At 36.9% G+C, this 19,630-nt stretch overlaps 1 protein-coding gene across 2 annotated transcripts in view; it reads left to right on the top strand.

Annotated features, from left to right (window-relative positions):
* Positions 1 to 19,630, top strand: part of Taf4b (TATA-box binding protein associated factor 4b) — a 225,887-nt gene that overhangs the window by 71,286 nt on the left and 134,971 nt on the right. For both annotated transcript variants that reach the window (XM_087193905.1, XM_013075212.3), the window contains exons 10-13: positions 3,576 to 3,745; positions 6,698 to 6,828; positions 12,926 to 13,051; positions 18,706 to 18,762. In XM_087193905.1, the coding sequence (XP_087050031.1) occupies positions 3,576 to 3,745; positions 6,698 to 6,828; positions 12,926 to 13,051; positions 18,706 to 18,762 (484 nt within the window). The remainder of the gene's footprint in view (positions 1 to 3,575; positions 3,746 to 6,697; positions 6,829 to 12,925; positions 13,052 to 18,705; positions 18,763 to 19,630) is intronic.

The raw sequence follows: 19,630 nt of genomic DNA, 5'->3' as shown, positions 1-19,630 counted from the left end.
ACATTAACTTCATGGAAACATGAAAAGTTTCTGAACAGGAAAATAATGTGACTCAGTCTACCTCAGAAGAATTAATTTAGTGCTATTGCAGATCTTAAAGAGAGTGGCAGAGATTTAAGAAGGCAGATTTGAGCAGAGGTTAACTTTATCAAAAAGCAAAGTTAATTAGAGGAGTTTTAGAAGCCAAAATACACATGTTGGTGATACTTCTTTAACTTTTGCCTATCACCATGTTGCGCTCCATAGAATCCAAACCTGAAGACCCTTTATTTTTGTGATACTGGGAATTGAATCCAGGGCTCACACATGCTAGTCAGGTGCTCTACTACTGAGCAACATCCCCAGACCTTTAAAAAATTATTTTATTATTTTGAGGCAGTGGCCTTGAACTTGAGATCCTCCTGCTTCTGCCTCCTGAATAGATAGGATTGCAAGTGTGTGCACATTCAGCTTGAAGGCTTTTTGTGCTGAGGCATTATTAAATTTCCTTTTCTGAGTATCTTTTGAAACATGAGAAGACACTACATTAACCTTAAAAACTTGGTACACTGATTCTCACTTCTTTAAAACTGAGTATCACCAAATCTAAGTCAGAAGTAGCCTTACACGTTATAGCCCAGACTACTTGCCCTGGCCTGTCTTGGCTTTATTGGTAATGCCGCCAGGACAGTGTTTTCCTAGAGGAGATGTGCAGTGGCTTGGGTGCTGTTCATTGTGGCTCCTTTTCTTCTTTCCTCAGTAGGGGTCTTCCTCTGCTCCTGCTGCCAGCTGTAACCATGGTAACTGCAGCTGTGCTAGAGGGAAGTGTTCAGCTTGGGGCCAGATAGAAGGGGGAATGGCAGGGAAGAACACATCTTACTGGGAAGTTAGTGAGTTCCCTGAAGATTTGCAGGGAAGGGCTGCAGGTTTCTAAAAGACAGGGGAATAGATCTTCATTGACTAAATTCCATTTAACGCTAGTGCCATCCTAAGAACTGGTTCTCTCCTCTCCAGCCTGTGTGTAAGATCTCAGCAGGGCTGTGCAGGAGCCCTGCTAAAGAGACAAGAGCCTGTTTATGGGGGCCTGTGTGCCAGCACACGTGTGAGATTATAAGTGCCCAATCTTGGTTGTGTGTGTGTGTCATTTCATGGGGAGTTACTGTTAATAACTCCAGCTTTATATTTAAGGGAACAATGATGTTGTATGTCTAAGTCTGATCTTATTTCCTATCTTATCTCTAGTTTTCTTGTTCAAGTGTTTATTTCTTAAATATATTATTATTGTGCTTGGGCAGTCCATGTATATAGTACACCTTTCAAGAGGTGGAAGTGAAGTACTATGATTTAAAGTAAGTCTTTTTCCTGTCCCCACTTCCCCATTTCCCTCTCTGGAGGAGAATTTCTCAGGTATCTTTCCAGGTCTGTATTATGTCTATATAAACACGCAGTGTATTCAAGGTGCAGTCTCTTCATTCTATATCAATCCAGAGAGAGCTGCTTCACTCTGTTCAGGGCTCAAAAAGGACCTTAGAAAGTGGCTAATTTACTTACCTTATGGAAGAGGAAGCTGAATCCCAAAGATATTAAATAACTGGTTAGGACTGAATTGTTTTGGTGTGAATTGACTTTTCCCTGATGTGTTCTTGCTTTTTATTTTAATTTATTTTAATTGTAAATATTTCTGGGCTACCATATGATATCTTTATATATGTATATATTGTACACTGTTCAATTCAGGGTAATCATTTTTTTCTCTTCAAACATTTATCATTTTTTGTGGTGAAGATATTTAGAATCCTTTCTTCTAGCGCTTTTTGGGGAAACATACAGTACATCTTTGTTACCTGTAGTCACGCCTTTGTGCAATAGAACTCCAGAATTTATTAATTCTATCTAACTGTGTCTTAGTACCCATGAATACTTGAGTTTTTTGAAATATTTATTACTGCAAACAATTTTTTTTACTCAGAATTTGGTCCCTTGTTAGGCTTATCATCTCTACCATTCTTATAATGTAGATGTTTAAATGTGTAGATGTTTAAATCTGGATATGTTACTTGATTTATCTAGATGGGAAGTTGATTCTTAGACTCATTCTCAGCATCCCACATCCCTGACATACCTTTTTGATGTTTGATAAGATGGAGACAACGTTTTTTTTATAAAGTACATTTCATTTGTTGATTTGAGAGATTGATTTTTAATTTTTTCTTTTCCTCAGTGCAGAGACATGCTTTTAAAGTTGAGCTTTCAGTATACTGTTTAGATAAGACAATTGTTCTTTCTCTTCACTTTCAACTGCCGTGTCTGGCAGTTTCTTTCTTTCATTTAGCGGTTTCTCCTCTATGTATTTGTACATGAACTCCGCCCGCCCCACTACTAATGTACTACTTTTTGAAGTTGAACACCAGAGGCCATCATTTCTGGAGTGTTTGACAATTATAATTTATTTCCCTTTCTGTGCACAAATACATTACCACAGGGAGCTTCGTAATTTAAGTCTGTTGACATAAGACTACATGATATATACCATTTGGCCCATGCAAGAAAGAGAAATAACATGTTTTGTATATAATCATGTTTGTGTAAATTACATTATGCATTGGTGTATGAATTACGACCAGTGACTTGCCTGTTACTATATGTAGCCGTAAGGATCCTGGGAGAAAATTTTAATATTTTTGTTCTCTCCTATCTACCCTTAAATATGTATACTCATCATAGTACTGTAGCCATGTGGCAGTTCTAGGAGATAAGTGTAACTGTTCAATTTTACTGGTACAAAGCAGCCAGCCCAAACATTTTGTATTTTACATGTGTATTTTTTTACAAATGTATCTTTTTTTTTTTTTGGTACCAGGGATTGAGCTCGGGTCCTTGCGCTTGTGCAGCAGGTGGCAAAACCACTGAGCTAAATCCCCGGCCCACAAGTGTATCTTTTATACATGCACATGTATGTAGTTTTATATTTTGTATATAGGCCATTTGTGGCCAATTGCTTGAGGATGTGGTTTAATGTATTTACTTGGTATAGATAAAGCACACCAGAAGTCTGAAGCAGAAAATCACAAGCAGTTTTAACAATTTGATTCCAGAATAGTCAAGAAGCAGCTTCTCAAAGGCCTTATATGGGTCCAGACCTTTGAGGATAGGTGAGGGAGGGGTCTGGTGCCACTCCATGGAACTGTGGGGTACCCTGGGGAAACCTGAGGGGATTTTTAACCATCTTAGATGAAAACAAAGATGTGTGTTTCATTTCTGTGTTTTTCATTGCAGAGGATTTGTGGATGACTTAGTGTAACTCCAAATTCTGCTTGAAGTATGTCATAGCAGACAGGGAAGGATAAGCTCTATCAGACAAAGTTGCTTCTGATTCATCTTTCTGATTATTAAATGTGCACTAGTGGTTAATGAGTCCAATTAATTTTAAAAGCTTATAGGGAAAGTTAGCTATTTGTCAATTCTTTTGTTATTTGGACAAATGAAGTAAAATAATCCCATTAGTTGTAAAGAGAGATCTAATCTTTTGTTCTGTGAAATCATGCATTCATATACATACCAAAACCCCCCAAAACATTAACTTTTCCTTCTATTAGAGATGAAGATGACATCAATGATGTGACTTCCATGGCAGGGGTCAACCTCAGTGAAGAAAATGCCTGCATTGTAGCAACAAACTCTGAATTAGTTGGCACACTCATTCAGTCATGCAAAGATGAGCCGTTTCTTTTTATTGGAGCTCTACAAAAGAGAATCGTAGACATTGGTAAGTACAGAGTTATGATTATTGACCTGATAGGGATGCTTGAGTGAAAGTGTTATCAAAATAGCCTGGAACTCTGAAGCTTAACTATGGCTCTAGAAGTAATCGGGATTTGCTGGGTGTTATAAAAAGACATTTTATTTTAGAAATCATTAATATAACCTAAGTCATACAGCCTGTATTTTATGGTTTAGATAATAGAAACCAGTATTCTTATTCCTTGATGGGGTACTACACATTTTTTTCATTAAGTATATAATGTTGTTTAATATTCTTTTTTTCTATGCTGGTCTTTGGTTGGCTATTGGGCAGATATGTGTACAAATATACACCTATGTTACATGTTGTGTTTATAAAATAAAGCAATAGCCAATTAGAATATGTCCTTTTTTCCTTTTCATAAACCCTGAAATTTAAACCTGCCCTTTGTTTAAAAAAAATGAATTAAAAAAAATGAATTAAAGGTTCTCTCTAGGTACACAAATAGTTGTTAGATGATTGCAGTATGTGGAAAAAAAAGTGGAAGAAAAACCTATCAGTATTATTTTGTGGCCAAAGAGATTATTGTTGTTTAAACTCAGAGTCAATATCATGTGAAAGTCTGCGGTCTCCTCACGTTAACTAGACAAAGAGACAGATTAGGGAGAGATTTGTGTGAGTTATGTCATTTCTTGTGTCTGGACCTGGGGACTTCCAGAGAGTAGCTTTTCTCTTTTATCCATGTCAGATTCTAGGGAGAGGTACTAATGAGTTTTGCATACGCCTCAGTTGGAAACCTTCCTGTTTTATATGGAAGGCTTCATACAAATGTGATGATTTCTGGTTTTTTTTACACCTATGATATATTTAAGGATTACTGTTACTTATTACTTTAAGTCTACTTCACAAGTAAATGTTTGAGCCACTTTATGCTGTACAAATGACCACTTTTCATTTCTAATTTAAATTAATACATTTCTTTTATTATGAACAGCTAGAATTTATGAGTAGTTCAGTAGATAGGAATTAAAAATGACTGTAAAACCTTTGCTGTTTGCTTTGTTTTTCCCTACCTCTTTTCTTCTCTCCCTTCCTCCCCCTCCCTTCTTCTCTCCATTCCTTTCTTCCCCTCCCTCCCTCTCTCCCAGAGGCTAGCTCTCTGGCCTCTCCTTGCCCGTTGATTAGGGCTCTACTTTTATGACTTAATTAGCCCTGATGGTCCCACTCCAAATATCGCAGGGGATGGGTTTCAGCATACACGGGAGGGAGCACACAAACATTAGGGCCATTGCAGCCGTGTTCTCATAAAAATTTATTCAGAGAGAAAGATGAGATTTGGCTTGTTGGCCATAGTTTGGCAACCTCAGTTTTAGGAGAATAAGGTGACAACTATTTCCATTTTGAGTTGTTAATGATAAAACACAAACTTGTCATATAATAGTAAACTGCAAAACTTATAGATTATCTAAGCGTTGTTTTTTTAAGTGAAACTACAGAGCATATGGTGTTAATGTATTTCCAGGAATATTTTCCACTTTTGATAAAATTCCTCCTGTACAGATGAGGTCAGAATCAAGGCCATTCCTTAAATAGAAATTATGTTACCCAAAGATTTAAAAAAAAAATCACAGATTTTTCTACTTGAATAATGTTAGGACATGAAATGACAATATTTTTTTCTAATCACCTAAATTAAATCCTACAGATTTCTAATGAAGTCAGTGGTAAGCATGCGAGCTCTGGTGAGGCCTGTGATGGGTCTTCCTTCTTCACTTATGCTGATGTTAAAACGAGAATATTTTTCTTAAAAGTAGATTTGACTGTATAGTGTATTTTTTCCCGTACTGGAATTTGAAATTAGAGATGAATTCAGTTTTGTAACAAGGTAATAAATTACATTTTGAAGGCTTGGTTTAGGAGAAGTTGGGTAATTTTTTACCTTCTGCCTCAGTTTAGGCCAGGTTTTAAATACAGGTTTAATATTCATTATATGATAATGTCAGAATATATTTAAAAATTATTGTCTTAATTGAAGCACATTTTTACTATGGTTGTTCACCCTTTGATGAGAATATGACTGCTTCATATAAATTGGTATTCAAGTCAAACCACAGTATTTTTTGAATTTCTGCACTTACACATCTATGTTTAAAGAATCACAGTAGTAGTTTTAAAAGCACATTTAAATTAGACCACCTAATTGCCTGTATCTTTGGATTTAGATCTCAGTTGATACAGGTGGTTTCACTGTACCTGAGAAGTACTATTTAAATACTGATAAGGTTAATTTATAAATGAACTTGTGCCTTTGGGTATGTGGTCTAAATTGTTTCCCTGAAATTTTCTAGTTAGCAGAAAAGAAGAAAAAAGTTTTTCAAAGAAGAGAGAAGATATTCAGATGGATAGGTGAAATGATGAAGCTTTGAACCCATTTCAGCTTGTAAATTGATTGCCAGGTTAAATGATGAGAACATTGGTGTAAAATATAGGCATGATTGTTAATGGACAGAAATAGCTACATCTTGTGGACGAGACATTCACAGAGATGCACAATCTGCATTCATTGAAATGTCATAAATTGTTAACAGTGTCAAACAGGGTAAAATGTAATTTTCTATTTTTTTAATTACTAAAATTAACAGAGTAGGGCACTAATTTCTGCAGTTACCATTTTCCTCCCTGAACAGTAGACTTGATTTGTGTTCTTATTAACTTTGTCCTATAAATGACCTTGTGAGGAGAATGATTCTAGAGGCTAAGTGAAACAATGTCTATATTTTCTGAGGCTTCAGGCTAGGTTTTATTAATGTAATGTCTAAGATCTTTGAAGTTGTGACTTTACCAGGAAAATTATAATCTCCAAACCTTTATTCATAATGGGTATGACTTCCAGGGGGAACAGAATACCTGCTGTGCTAATTATTTCAGTTATTAGCCACTACTAAAACATGTAATGGATTTTCTCTGCTTCCACAGGTAAAAAGCATGACATTACGGAGTTTAACTCTGATGCTGTGAACTTGATCTCCCATGCAACACAGGAGAGATTACGAGGCCTTCTAGAAAAACTGACTACAATTGCTCAGCATCGAATGACTACTTACAAGGTAAAAGAAATCACTATAGGAGTGCACACTCTTGTCTCTCCTCTGTAGTGCCAAAGGTATAGTTTTTTGAGTATGGATTCATACTGTAAATATGAAAATATGTTAAAAAAAATTGCAAATATATTTTTAAAGGAATGATTGAGACCTATATTTCATATTAGTAGAAAATCAAACGTCTTCTTAATTGGCTTTAGATAATGCTTACAGGAGAAATAAAATAAGAGCTGGAAATGATATCCGAAGCTTCTGTGTCGCTGTAGTTTGGAATATACATCTGTTCTGCCAGAGGCTTTTTGTTCTCCAGGTTTTGATTGGGAAGGAGGATTTATTAGGCTGGAGTATTAGCTATTTGTGTTCTCTTCAGTGGTCTGGACTCTGCTAACATTCCTGTTCCCTTTAGTAAGTTAAATAATTTCACTGAGTGCTAATACAGGGGCCACACATTACTGTTACTGGCTACTTTTATAAAGGATGAAATGTAAAAATATCCTGTCTTGTCCCTACTGATATGAACTAAATGACTTATTAAGATGAAAGCAGTTGATATATTTGAATTGTAGTTTTAGAAGAGGGCAAATATATTGGAAGGTAAGAGATTTAAAAAAATAAACTGAGATAAAAGAAAATCCTTTACTTCTTTATCAAGAAATGTTGATAACTAGATTTTTAACACAATGGTAAATAGGTAACCTTGTGAGGTTTTGAGTTTGCAAGAATGTTGATTGCCATGGCTTCCCAGCCAGAGATTGAGAGGACTCCAGAAAAATATTAGCTACCACCCCACCGGTAATTCCCTGGAAGAATCTTTCTGTTTTCCTTCCTTTTTGCTTCAGTTAAAACTTTGGAAGAATGGTATATAGTTATGGAGGCCCTTGGTTACATGAACTCTGTGAGAATTTCTAAACTGACCTAAAATATGAGATCAGGAAGAAAAAAAATTGGAAAAACAAGATAGCAGTATATTTGTGTGTGTGTGTGTGTATGTGTGTGTGTATGTGTGTGTGTGTGTGTGTGAGAGAGAGAGAGAGAGAGAGAGAGATTGATTCTAGGGATTTGTCCATTTCTTTGTTAGCCAGTTTGTTGGGCATACAGCTCTTCATAGTATGATTTTCTTACTCTTTTTATTTCTTTTTTTTAATCCTTTTTATTTCTGTAAGGTCAGTAATAATGATCCCACTTTCATTTCTGATTGTAATTATTTGCATTTTCTCTTTTTCTTTTTGGTCAGCCATGTTAATGAATGGTTTGTCCTTTGTTTTGTTTTGTTTTGTTTTTTTTCAAACAGTCAACTTTTGCTTTCATTAATTTTCTCTGTTGTTTTTCTATTCTGCTTCACTTATCCCGGTACTAGTCTCTATTATTTCCTTCCTTTTGCTAGCTTTGGGTTTAGTTAGCTCTTCTGTTTTTATTAGGTGGAAAGGTAGGTTGTTGATTTGAGATGTTTCTTTTCTAACATAGATGTTTACTGCTATAAATTTCCCTCTGCTTACTGCTTTCCCTGCATTCTGTAAGTTTTGGTATGTTGTGTTTTCATTTGTCTCTTAAGTTTTTTTCTTGAGATATCTTTGACCCATTGGTTGAAATAATGCTGTTTAATTTCCACATATTTGTGAATTTCTCAGTTGTCCTTCTGTCCTTGATCTTTTAGCTCCATTTTATTGTGGTCAAGGAAGATACTTTGTATAATTCAAACATTTTATATTTATTAAGGCTTGTTTTTGTTGAGGCTTGGTTTTTTTAACATGTGGTCTGGAGAATGTTCCATATGTACCCTAGCAGAATGTGTATTCTGTTTTAGTTGGCTGTTGCGTCGATACATATGTTAGATGTGTTAGCTGGTTTGTAGTGTTAAGGCATCTGTTTCCTTGTTGATCATCAGCCTAGATATTCTATATATTATTGAAAGCAGGATATTAACAAGTCTTCAGCTGTTATAGGAGTGGAAGAATGAGTACTTAGTATGCAGCAAGTCCTTTCTTTAATTTTCTTTATTGTGTTTCTATTCCGCTTCATTTATCCCAGCACTAGTCTCTATTATTTCCTTCTATCTGCTAGCTTTGGGTTTAGTTCACTCTTCTGTTTTGATAAGGTGTGAAGTCAATCTCCAGTACTACAAAAAAAAAATCTGGAGGCTGGGGATTTAGCTCAGTGGTTCCACCACCTGCCTTGCAAGCATAAGGTCCCAAGTTTGATCCCCACTACCCCCCCCCCAAAAAAAACAAAAAAAACCCTAACAGTAGTATTTGCTTCATATATATGAGAACTCTGTTGCTTAATAGATACATCTATATTAGGCATCTTTCTATTACTGTAACAACTATTTGAGATAATCAGTGTAAATGAGGAAAGGTTTATTTTGCCTCACAGTTTTGGAAGTTCCAGTCCATGGATAGTTGACCCTGTTGCTTTTGGGCCCATGGCGAGGCAGCACATCATGGTAGGTGTATGCACAGTGGAGCAAAGTTGCTGACTTCATGGTTGCCGAGTAACAAAAAAAGAGCAAGAGGGGCTGAGGTCCCGATAGCACCTTGAAGGGCATCCCTCCAATGACTTGACTTCCTTCTACCTGGCTCCCCTTCACTTCTTGTTACCACTGGCTGGGGACTAAGCCTGCAGCACATGGGCCTTGGGGAGACATTCAAGATTGAAAATGTTGCAGTGTCCTTGATGAGTTGACTCTTCCATCAATATATCATGTTCTTATTTCTCTGTTTTTTTAAATTAAGAAACAGGGTCTTACCATGTTGTCCAGGTTGACCCCTAATTCCTGGGCCCAAGTGGACCTCCCAACTAGCTGGTAGTATGGTTCCGTGGCACCACTCCCAGCCTGTCTAAGCAGACTTTCACTTAAATCTGTCTTGTCTGTTGTTAGCATAAACACCAGTGCTTTCCTTAGGTTATTATTTTCATAGAGTATCTTTTTTCATCTCACTTTCAACTTATTTATATGTTTTATCTAAAGTGAGTCTTTTCCAGATAGCATATACTTGAATCATGTGTTTTAATTCATTCTGCTACTCCCTGCTTTTTGATTGGGGAGTTTAATCCATTTACATTTAAGGTAATTACTGATAGGAAAAGACCTGTTATTTTGCTATTTTTTTCTGTATTCTTTATAATTTTTTTTACACTCACTTCTCCCATTACTGCCTTCTTTTGTATTTAATTGATTTTTTTGTCTTGTAATATTTGATTTCTTTTACTTTATGTGTGCTTTTTAGTTATTTTCTTAGTGGTTGCCATGCAGGCTATAATTAAATCCTAAATCTATAGCAATCTAGTTTGAATTGATAATTGGCTTATATTCAGTTGTGTAGGAGAAATCATAGTCTTCACCTTAACATTTAGAAGTATTGCCTAATTTTCCACATCAGGATTTCCCCACTCCTGCCTTAAACTTATTGTTCTTTCAGAAATACGTGTATCATCGTTTATACTGGGAGATTTCTATAACATGGGGCTGAGGACCTACTCAGTGGTAGAGTGCTTGCCTAGTGTGTGTGAGGCTGTGGGTTCCATCTTCAGCACTACAAAAACAGCAACATCAACAACAACAACAAAAACAAAGGGCCAAATACATAATATGTACAATTTAGTATGGAGAGAAGTTTTCTTAGGGCTTAGTGAGAGTACTGTTTAAAGATCTATTGTGGGTAGCTTCAGATAAAATTCTTCCGTTTTATTTCAGTAGCTTGTGTTCCAAGGATCTAGTTGCCCTAGGCCAAATGGATAATATCTAACCCACCTGGAAGACCTTAGTAACTTAGCTTAACGCTAGCAACTCCTTAACCCTATCTTCTGCTCTGTCTACTCTGATTGATTTTCCCCTGCCCACCTTTCCCCACTCATTGCTTTATACAGCTCAGGCTTCTGAATTTACACACACAGAAGGGCAGAAAGGATTGTCATCATCTTTCTTTAATAGAAATAGTAATCATTTAATTATATTTGAAGTTAGTTCAAAAATCACCCTTATTTTGTAGGCTCCAATTATAATAATCTTTGTATTACAGATTTAACCATGACTTTGTATTTCAGTTTATATTTGATATGATGTATTTTTATCTTTACAATATTTTGAAAATCTAATCCATGAATTTTATAAAAATGCAAGCCATTGTCACTAAAAGCAAAATGCCACCATCTCTTTCCACTCTTGAAATCCATTTGCTTTTGGTAATGTTTTACCTGGTTAGGTATAATTCTCTAATCATAGGCTGAGATTTAAGTGAAGAAGTGGAAAGTGACATGTCATACAGAGCTTTTGATCTGGCTGCCAGGTGCTTTCCCACTGAAGATATATTACAGTCTACAGTATGCCTGAGGCCATGGGGGAAGTTTCATTGTTTTCCAGTTGTAAGGTATTGTAGTGTTGCCTTTAGATGGGATTCACGGATGATGTTGATACCAGTAGGGCTAGATCATTATATTTTCATTGCTAAGCCATTTAATATATAGTGGCCCTAACATTGTAAAGCCTTACTCTGTTGGTGCATAAAGAGTTCAGTTAAATGGGTCTGCTGATACTGGAAGGAACCACCAGGTTGTTTTTTAAAGAAAATTAGGGACTCAGTAGGACTAGGGAAGGTACTCATTTGTTTAATAGTATCTGGAAGCTAAAGAAAGAATGCACATTATGCCAGAGGCAGTTGTGTCTAAGTTGGAAGAGAAAGAGAAATTTAGCATGGGTACGTGATAGGGTTACAGTTTAGGAACTGCACTCCCTTTGATTTAGTATTTGTTGTCCCTTCTAAATTAAATCCTGTCAGTAAACTATCCCTAGAGTGCCTGAGCACAATACTGTAAAGATGAAGTATTTAGGAAACCATTGTTACTATGTTTAACCTCTATGGTTGGCCTGTAATATATTTCATATTCTATCTTGTATTATTTAACTTGAAAAAACATGTAGGAATTCTTTTTGTATTAAATATGAAGTAAGATAAGTAGCACTAATACATCCTTGTTCCTTAAACTATGTAATACTCTTTTGATCTAGTTAAATACCAACAATAAAAATTTAATTTAAAAAGAATCTTGGACATATGAAATCTCTGGGTTAATTGCATCAGCCAGAAGCATAGGAATAAAGCTTAAGATGGGAGACAGGAGTGTGCTGTACCCCGATCTCCAGGCCTGGCACTCACTGTTAAACTAAATATTTCCATTTTTCCGCTGTACGACCTCCCTCAGATCCCTGAATTGCCGAGATAAGAGCTAAGTAGATGGCCCCATGTCCTAATCGTTGGTTGGGGAGATTCCCAGGCTCCCCGCCCCCCAAACCCGGCTCTCCCAGCAAGCCACACCCACTAGGTACAGTGTATGTATTATCAGGGAGAGACAGGTGGTTGTAGTGAAGAAAATTAGAAAACATTTAGATTGGAAAGCACTGTTTTTACTCTGGCATATCAGAATAAACAGAACAATTTAAATTGTGTCATTTTATAGAATACTTCAGACATAATTATACATCTATCGTGGCACTCATTCTTAAATTATATTCTTAATTTCTTTGGCAACAGTTTCTGTCCACATTCACACCTCCAAGGAACCCTCAGGTTTGGGATTTTGATACTTGGCGTCTTGTCTTTTGTTGTATTTTGATAGAAGTCGTATTCATTTGTCCAGGTTAAACCAGTCCAGCAGTGCTAACCTCAATGCTAACTTTCATGGTTGGTGTATTTTTCAGTGAGAAGATCATTCTTGCTTGTTCATCTTCACAGGCCTAAGAATTAATTACTCACATTAACTTCTACCAAAATAAAAAATAAATAAAAAAGATTTAAATTATAAGTAAATGGTATATATGCTCTTGGATTCTTTTTCTTGTTTGAATTTGCTTGTCTTAATTCTTTTCCCTACCTCAGCATGAGGTTTAGTAGAAATCTCTTGGAAACATAAGTGCTTAATCACCTCTGAAATTTTAAGGGTAATTGAACTTCCTGCATCTTGTTTGTTTTGTTGAGCTTGTTTAACATAAGCTAAAATATTACTGAAAATTTAGCTCCCTATATGTTGATGTACTGTCTTTAGTTTTATAACGATACCTAATGTAGAACGTGTTACCCAGGATCATCATAAGACTTTTTTTTTCCAGGCAAGTGAAAATTACATCTTGTCTAGTGATACTAAGTCACAGCTCAAATTTTTTGAAAAGCTGGATCAATTGGAGAAACACAGGAAGGATTTAGAAGAAAGAGAAATGTTACTTAAGGCTGCCAAGGTAAGCGCCTGTGCGATTTACGAGTGAACATGGCCTGGCACTGAGGTCAGAATTGGCCTCATCGTTGGTTGACTGTCTTGGTTTTATTAAGCCTTTAGGTTTCTCTGGAGGATTTCTTAAAATGAAATTACTAACAGAATATCTCACAGCCAGGATAGTGTGGTACAGTGGCTTTCAGTTAATTTAGTTTTTATCTCCTCACTCTCATTTCCTATGTGCCTAACATCATCCCCCCTTCCTCCCAAAACATTCTGTGAAAATTTCAGGGTCTTTTTGGAGAATTGTTTGATATGTGCCAAAGTAAAGTTGAGAGAGGAAAATTTAGAAAGTAGACAGGAAGGTTATGGGTAAAATTAGGTATAATTTGAACTCTGCAAACCATCATCTATGAAGGGTTAAAATGGGTTAGAGATTAAAAGGGAGAACAAGTGAGGCTGTTTACTTTCTTCTTTCTCCTTTATTTAAATGTTTCTCAGGACTATTAGTGCCAGATGGCGGGAAAGCTTAATTCCACTAGTTTGCATTTTGTAGCACTGTGCTTCTTCATAGGCTTAAGGCCTTCTAAGAAGTCTTAAAGATAGAGTGCTTAAAGTTTTTAATTTTTATTTTAAGCACTTTAGTTCTAATTTTTAGTGTTCTTGAAAGCTCCTTTCTATATAATTTGTTGCTATTCACATACTAATTACATTTTTTTTTTTTTTTTTTTTTGGTACCAGGGATCGAACTCGGATCCTTCCGCTTGCAAGGCAGGTGGTGGAAACACTGAGCTAAATCCCCGGCCCACTAATTACATTTTTGAAAACTAATTTATTTTGAAATACTTTCATAGTTACAGAAAGTTAACCAGAACTGTATATTCTCAGTTCTCTTTCCCAGGAAATCTAACTACAAGTGTACCTTCTTAGGTCCTGCTTCCAGATTCCCCCATTTGAACTATTTTCCTACATTTTCTCTATCTCTACCCACTTACCAACACACACGACACGTGCGCACGAGCACGTACTGTCATTAGTTTGTCCATGTCTTCTGTCTTCTCGCCTTCCCTTCTCCCTTTCTGTGTTTAGAAGGTTTTAGTATATTCACAGTTACAGAACTACGGGCACTAATTTTTTCCTAACCTTTGAAAGTATTCTTCAGATGTGATGTCCCACCATTCCTCAGCATTCTTACCTGTATTTGCAAAAAGAAAGACCTTCTCCTAGTAACCCTCCCAGTCAGGGAGTCAGCTGCCATCAGTTGCTCAGGCTTTCATTCTGATTTTACCTGCTGTCTCATCTACGTCTCCTCACATTTCATTTCTCATTCAGGAATATACATTGCATTTAGTGTTACCGCTTTTCAGATTCCTTCACTTAGTCTGGATCTTTCTGGTTCGTTCATGTCCTTGACAGTTTTCACGAGCACTGCCTTTACCCTGTGTAAGATGACCCTCAACCTGGTATTTCCTTGTGCCTTAAATTATGTATTCTGGGCAGGGCTGCACAGAAATGATCGTACATTCTTTTCAGCTGATTGTATCAAGGGCAGCTTGATATCCTCATGTGGATGACTGCTAGTTTTTTCCATTTTAAATGAGCTCTTTTCCCCAATGTAATTTTTTAGTTTTTCGTAGAAACATTTTAAGGTGATATCAGTATCCTGTTCCTCATCAAAGTTTTATCCTTAGCATCCATCAAGGTGTTTGCCTGAATCAGCCATTTCTGTGGTGATTGCTAGAAGCTGATTCTTTATTCCCATCAACTTTTTTATTAACTACTATATAAAAGAGCTTTCTTTTTTCCTTTACGCATATCAGTAGCAGATTTTGGATTCTGTTTGACCCGACCAGTTATAATCTTACTGTCATTATTTATTTTGATGCCCAAACTGCTCCCAAGTGAGAGACTTTCCAAGCTAACTTATCAGTCCTTTGTCATCTGTTCATCACTCACTGAGCATGTCCTTACTTTCTGGCAGAATATATTCCAGACCCAGCTTTTACTGTTCCTGCCCCAGCCCTGGATCAGCTATTTACCAAGGAACCCTGTTTCTTTTTCCCTGAGGGTGATAGTTAGAACCCAATAATAGAGCATGCTCATTGCTTATGGCCAGATATAGGAAATACTGTATATGGTATGGATATCTGTGCATAAACATATATCTGTATATATACATTGTAAAATTATGAGTTCATATGGATAGCTCCAACTGCAATCCAGGAACTCAGGGGTCTTTTAAACTTTAATCTTTCCATGTTCATAAAAAATTTTTTCCAGTAGTCAAAAACTTGGCCTCCATTATCCTTGATGTATTTAACTTAGGTCCTAACTCAGTTTACTTATTTGATTAATGTAACTGATCTCTCAACCAGCCTTGCTGGCAGACTGATCTGCTATCACTACTCTTTTCCCATCCTCATTACATTGTCCATGCTGTTGGCCACCATGCTACTGACCATGCCTCAGTGGAGCTCCCTACTCCTTTATTTATCACCTTGTATTCTTGGGCACTGGCCTGGTGGTGAATTACCCCAACACCCACAAAGATGGTGGCTTCAACATTGTGTAGCTTCCAGCTGCCCCAGTGTCAAACCCAGTGCTAACCTATAGGCTCAAAGAGGGGAAGGGAGATGGGACAGAAAGATGTTCCTCTTTGAGAATAAGTATTATAAGCAAGCACTCAGGCATTGTAATGAGGTGGTTTACTGGTGTTTAATTTCAATTACTGGGCTGTAAATAAGTTCATAAACTATTAAATACTATTTTATTCATTAATGGATGTAAGGTATTATACTTACTCTCAGTCTTTTGACTTTCCCTCCTTTACCGGACTTCTAAATGTTGGAATGTCCCAGGTTTCAGCTCAGCCCTTCTTTGTCTTTATTCCCTTTTAAGTTTATATTTCCAATTTAGTCTACGTTTGAAACATTGGTTCATAGAGCTTACTGCATACTTGGCATCACTTCGTTGGCATCTCAAATATAATTTGTCCAAAAGGACTGCTGATTTTTCTCTTTTCATGTAACTTTTCCCAACTAGTGAATGAGGCCATCATTTACACCAATCAGTGTTCAAGCCAAAAACTCAGGTGTCATCTTTAACTCCTTTGTCTTTCCTCTCCTTCCTCATTCAGCTCATTTCCTGTTCATTTCCAGAATGTATTCATCTCCTGTCTTCATTGTCAGTGTCACTCTTCCAGTCTAAAGCATCTTTCACTTGGACTTCTGTATCTTCGGGCTGATCTCTATTCCTTTCTACAATCTGTTCATCATACTATTGCTTGAATACTGTTTTAATATCATAAGAAACCTTCAGTGGCTTCCTATTGCACTTAAAATCCAAACTTCTTACCAAATTTTAAAAGGCCTTACATTTTCTGGCATGTTCTGGCCTCTCTGAGCTTGCCTAGTGTCTCTCCTTGTGCCATTTCACTCTAAAGCAGTCGCACTAGCTTTTCTGTTTCTTGACTGTGCCGAGCTCATGCCCACCCTAGGACATTAGACTTCTAATTAGACATCTAAAGCTGAACACTGAGTTCTTCTCCCCTATGCCTGCTTTTTACTAGATCTCTTCCCTCTCAGGAAGTTGGAATTGCCATCCTCCCACTTGCTGTTCAGGCTCCTAGAAGCCATTTTTGTTTCCTCTTCATTTTTTACCCTCTGTGCAGTCCACCAATAAACCGGGTTGGCCTTCTTTGCAAAGTGTGGTTTGAACCTGTTTGTTGTCATCTTCTTTGCTACAGTGCTAGACCGGGCTGCTCTCATCTTTCTCCCAGTCCATCGCTTGCTCACAGCAGTTGGCTTTAGAAAGTCTCCTCAGTGCATGAAGTGTGTACTGTGCCCTGTGACATAGCTTCCAGAGCCACCCTTCATGGTGGCTCATTCTTCTACGCTGTGAACCCTCCTGTGGCCTGTTACAAGTGGAATTAACCTCCCAGGTCTTTATCATGGCCTACCGGGCAACACATGACCTGCAGCCTTTCTCTCCTTCAAATTGTCTCTATGATTTAAGCTCATGGGCCTTCTCCCTGTCCACGACTATGTTCTTATTTTAAATCTTTGGGATTTACTGTGCTTCCTGCTTGAAAGTTCTCCATGGACTCAAAGATCTTGTCATTCAGACCTCTACACAACTGTCTCTCCTCAGAAATGCCTTCCCCACTGCCTTAGTTACAGAAGTACTGCTCTGTCTTTTGTCACATTGTTCTGTTGTATTTTCTTTCTAGGACTTTGTATCATCAACGACTTGTTTTGTATTTCTACCATCTAAAATGTTTTACATATCATAAATGTGTTTAATTTTTATAAAATTTCTTTTGTTATTTTTCTGTTCCTAAAATGTGAGTTACCTGGGAATACAAGCTTTGACTAGTTATTTGTCCTCTGAATCTCCAAAGCCTAAAACAATGGCACACGAAGTCTGTTCTACTGATGACCAGTAATAGAGTATGCCTGACAAAGATGTGCAATATGCAAATGTGCCCATTTTATATGAGGCCAAGAAATTGTACATACTCATACAAATATGTTTATATAACATCATGCATATTTGCATATAAACACAGCTGTTCACGTATTCATTATCTCCTAATATCATAGGTAGGATAACAATGGTATTTGACCTAGTTTGGGTTCAAATAAAGTTGGTTTAGTACATTGCAGATGAAAATGAAGAAAAAACATTGCTAGTTTTGAGTAAAATTTTGTGTTAATATTTAATTGTTTGAAATCAGAAGATCCTGGTAAGTCTAAACAGATGATCTCTCACGTTTTCCTTTGACAAGGGTACTAGTATATCGATAAAAATAACAGGTAAACTTAGTAAATAAGAGAATACTTTGGTTTTTATTTTGTTATCTACCTTTAGCTTAGTTAGCCAAGATTGCATTTTATAGAACAGATATTCAGATTTATAGGAGTTAAGCAAATCTGGTAGGATAAAAAAAAGATACGCCTATCCTAAGCATGTTTTCCTGTGGACAAAATGGTCATGGTATCATAAATGAAGCGCCTTACCCATTGTCCATCATATCTTATCTATAGATGATAATAACTGTCTTCTTATACCAGCCCTTTACTAAAACTGTATTATGAAAAATGACATTGAATTAATATGTATGAAAATTTATTTGTGCATAACATTCTGTCAAATGTTATAAAGGACCCCAAAGAAAAGATACTCTCATGAAAATACTAGAATGTATTTCCTACTTTTTGACATTATGCTTTTAAAGTCAGAGATTTGGTTCAAGGTTAGTCAGATTCTTGATTTGAATAGTGCTTGAAATACCATATGTGTTCCAAAAATAGTTTTACCTGAAGATAAACCAGTTTTTATGTTTTCATTCATTTGAGCCAGTAGTTCTTTTTCTTCATCTGCACCATCCACTTTTTAGTTTCCAGTGTTCAACAAGAGCAGCATCATGCCTCAACTGGACCTGACTGACATTGTTAGCATCATTTTCAGTCTAAGCTTCCTCCAGGCTTAGCACTGCACCAGCCAGCCCAGATGAGGAGGGGGAGTGAGGGCGGGAGTGCACCCAGACTGGACTGAGGCATTGCCCCTGGAGCTAGGGTTTTCAGTCACAAGAGAAATTGTCATTTATTAAATATTTAACTGCGACCATGAGGTTTAGATGCTCATCATTTCTATTAAAATTTTCTTTTCCTTTGATAGAGTCGTTCCAATAAAGAAGATCCAGAACAGCTGAGATTAAAGCAGAAAGCCAAAGAGGTAGGACTTTCAAGTTACCATGTCTTTGTGTTGGAGGGAAGGTTGGCATGGCTCTCCTGGCAATTAGGTCAGGGTTTATTTTGCTGTTGCATACCATTTGCAGAAGCCTTGGGGAAGGACAGGAACTGCTAAAGGCAAGGGCAGTACTTCAAATGAGGTCAATGAGTTATGTGCTGTCTTTTTAAAATTTATTTTCAAGGCTTGGGCCTGTCTAGAAATGGCTCTTTGTAAACTACAGCAGTATACTTAGAAGAATATAATGTGGGATTAAAAAAAAAAAGAAACTTTGGAGATTTAGCATCTGGGACTGTACAATAGGCTACATTTTTCCAGGGTAATTGTTCGTTTTGTAAATCTGATACTGCTTATAATTCTTTGGCTGGGAGGCGGTACTGGGATTTAGTTTTAAATGGAAAATGCCTCTGGCTTTTAATTTTCTGGGCCCAGCAGTTTTCTGTTCTGGAATGGAGCCCTTGTTTCACACAGTTCATGTTTAGCTGCAGGGGTTTTAGTTTATAGCTTAGACTGGTTAAGCTTTTACTCCCAGAGGCCTCTGCATAGCAACTGTAGAAATCAACAAATAAGTTCATTTATGTCTGCAGCCTCCTCTCAGTAGCTGACTTTTTACATTTCCCAATATCCATTTCCTGACTTTTCTAGCCCCAGAGAAAAAAGCTCCACTAATTGGAGCTTATTTTAATTGAGCCTTAATATTGGATCTCACTGGAGTTGCCCCCAGAGCTGCTGAGAACAGAATGAAATGAAAGTACCTAAGGTTCAAGATGTGGGGTGTGTGTGTGTATGTGTATGTGTATGTGTATGTGTGAAATTTTTCACTTGACCTGCAGATTCTTTTCTCTCCTGAATA

The sequence above is a fragment of the Heterocephalus glaber genome, unplaced genomic scaffold, assembly GCF_053883595.1.
Source record: "Heterocephalus glaber isolate CG9 unplaced genomic scaffold, H.glaber_assembly_v1.0 deba00000331, whole genome shotgun sequence".
NCBI lineage: Eukaryota > Metazoa > Chordata > Mammalia > Rodentia > Bathyergidae > Heterocephalus > Heterocephalus glaber.
The sequence above is the reverse complement of the archived record's forward strand: the minus strand, read 5'-3'. Positions and strand labels throughout refer to the sequence as shown.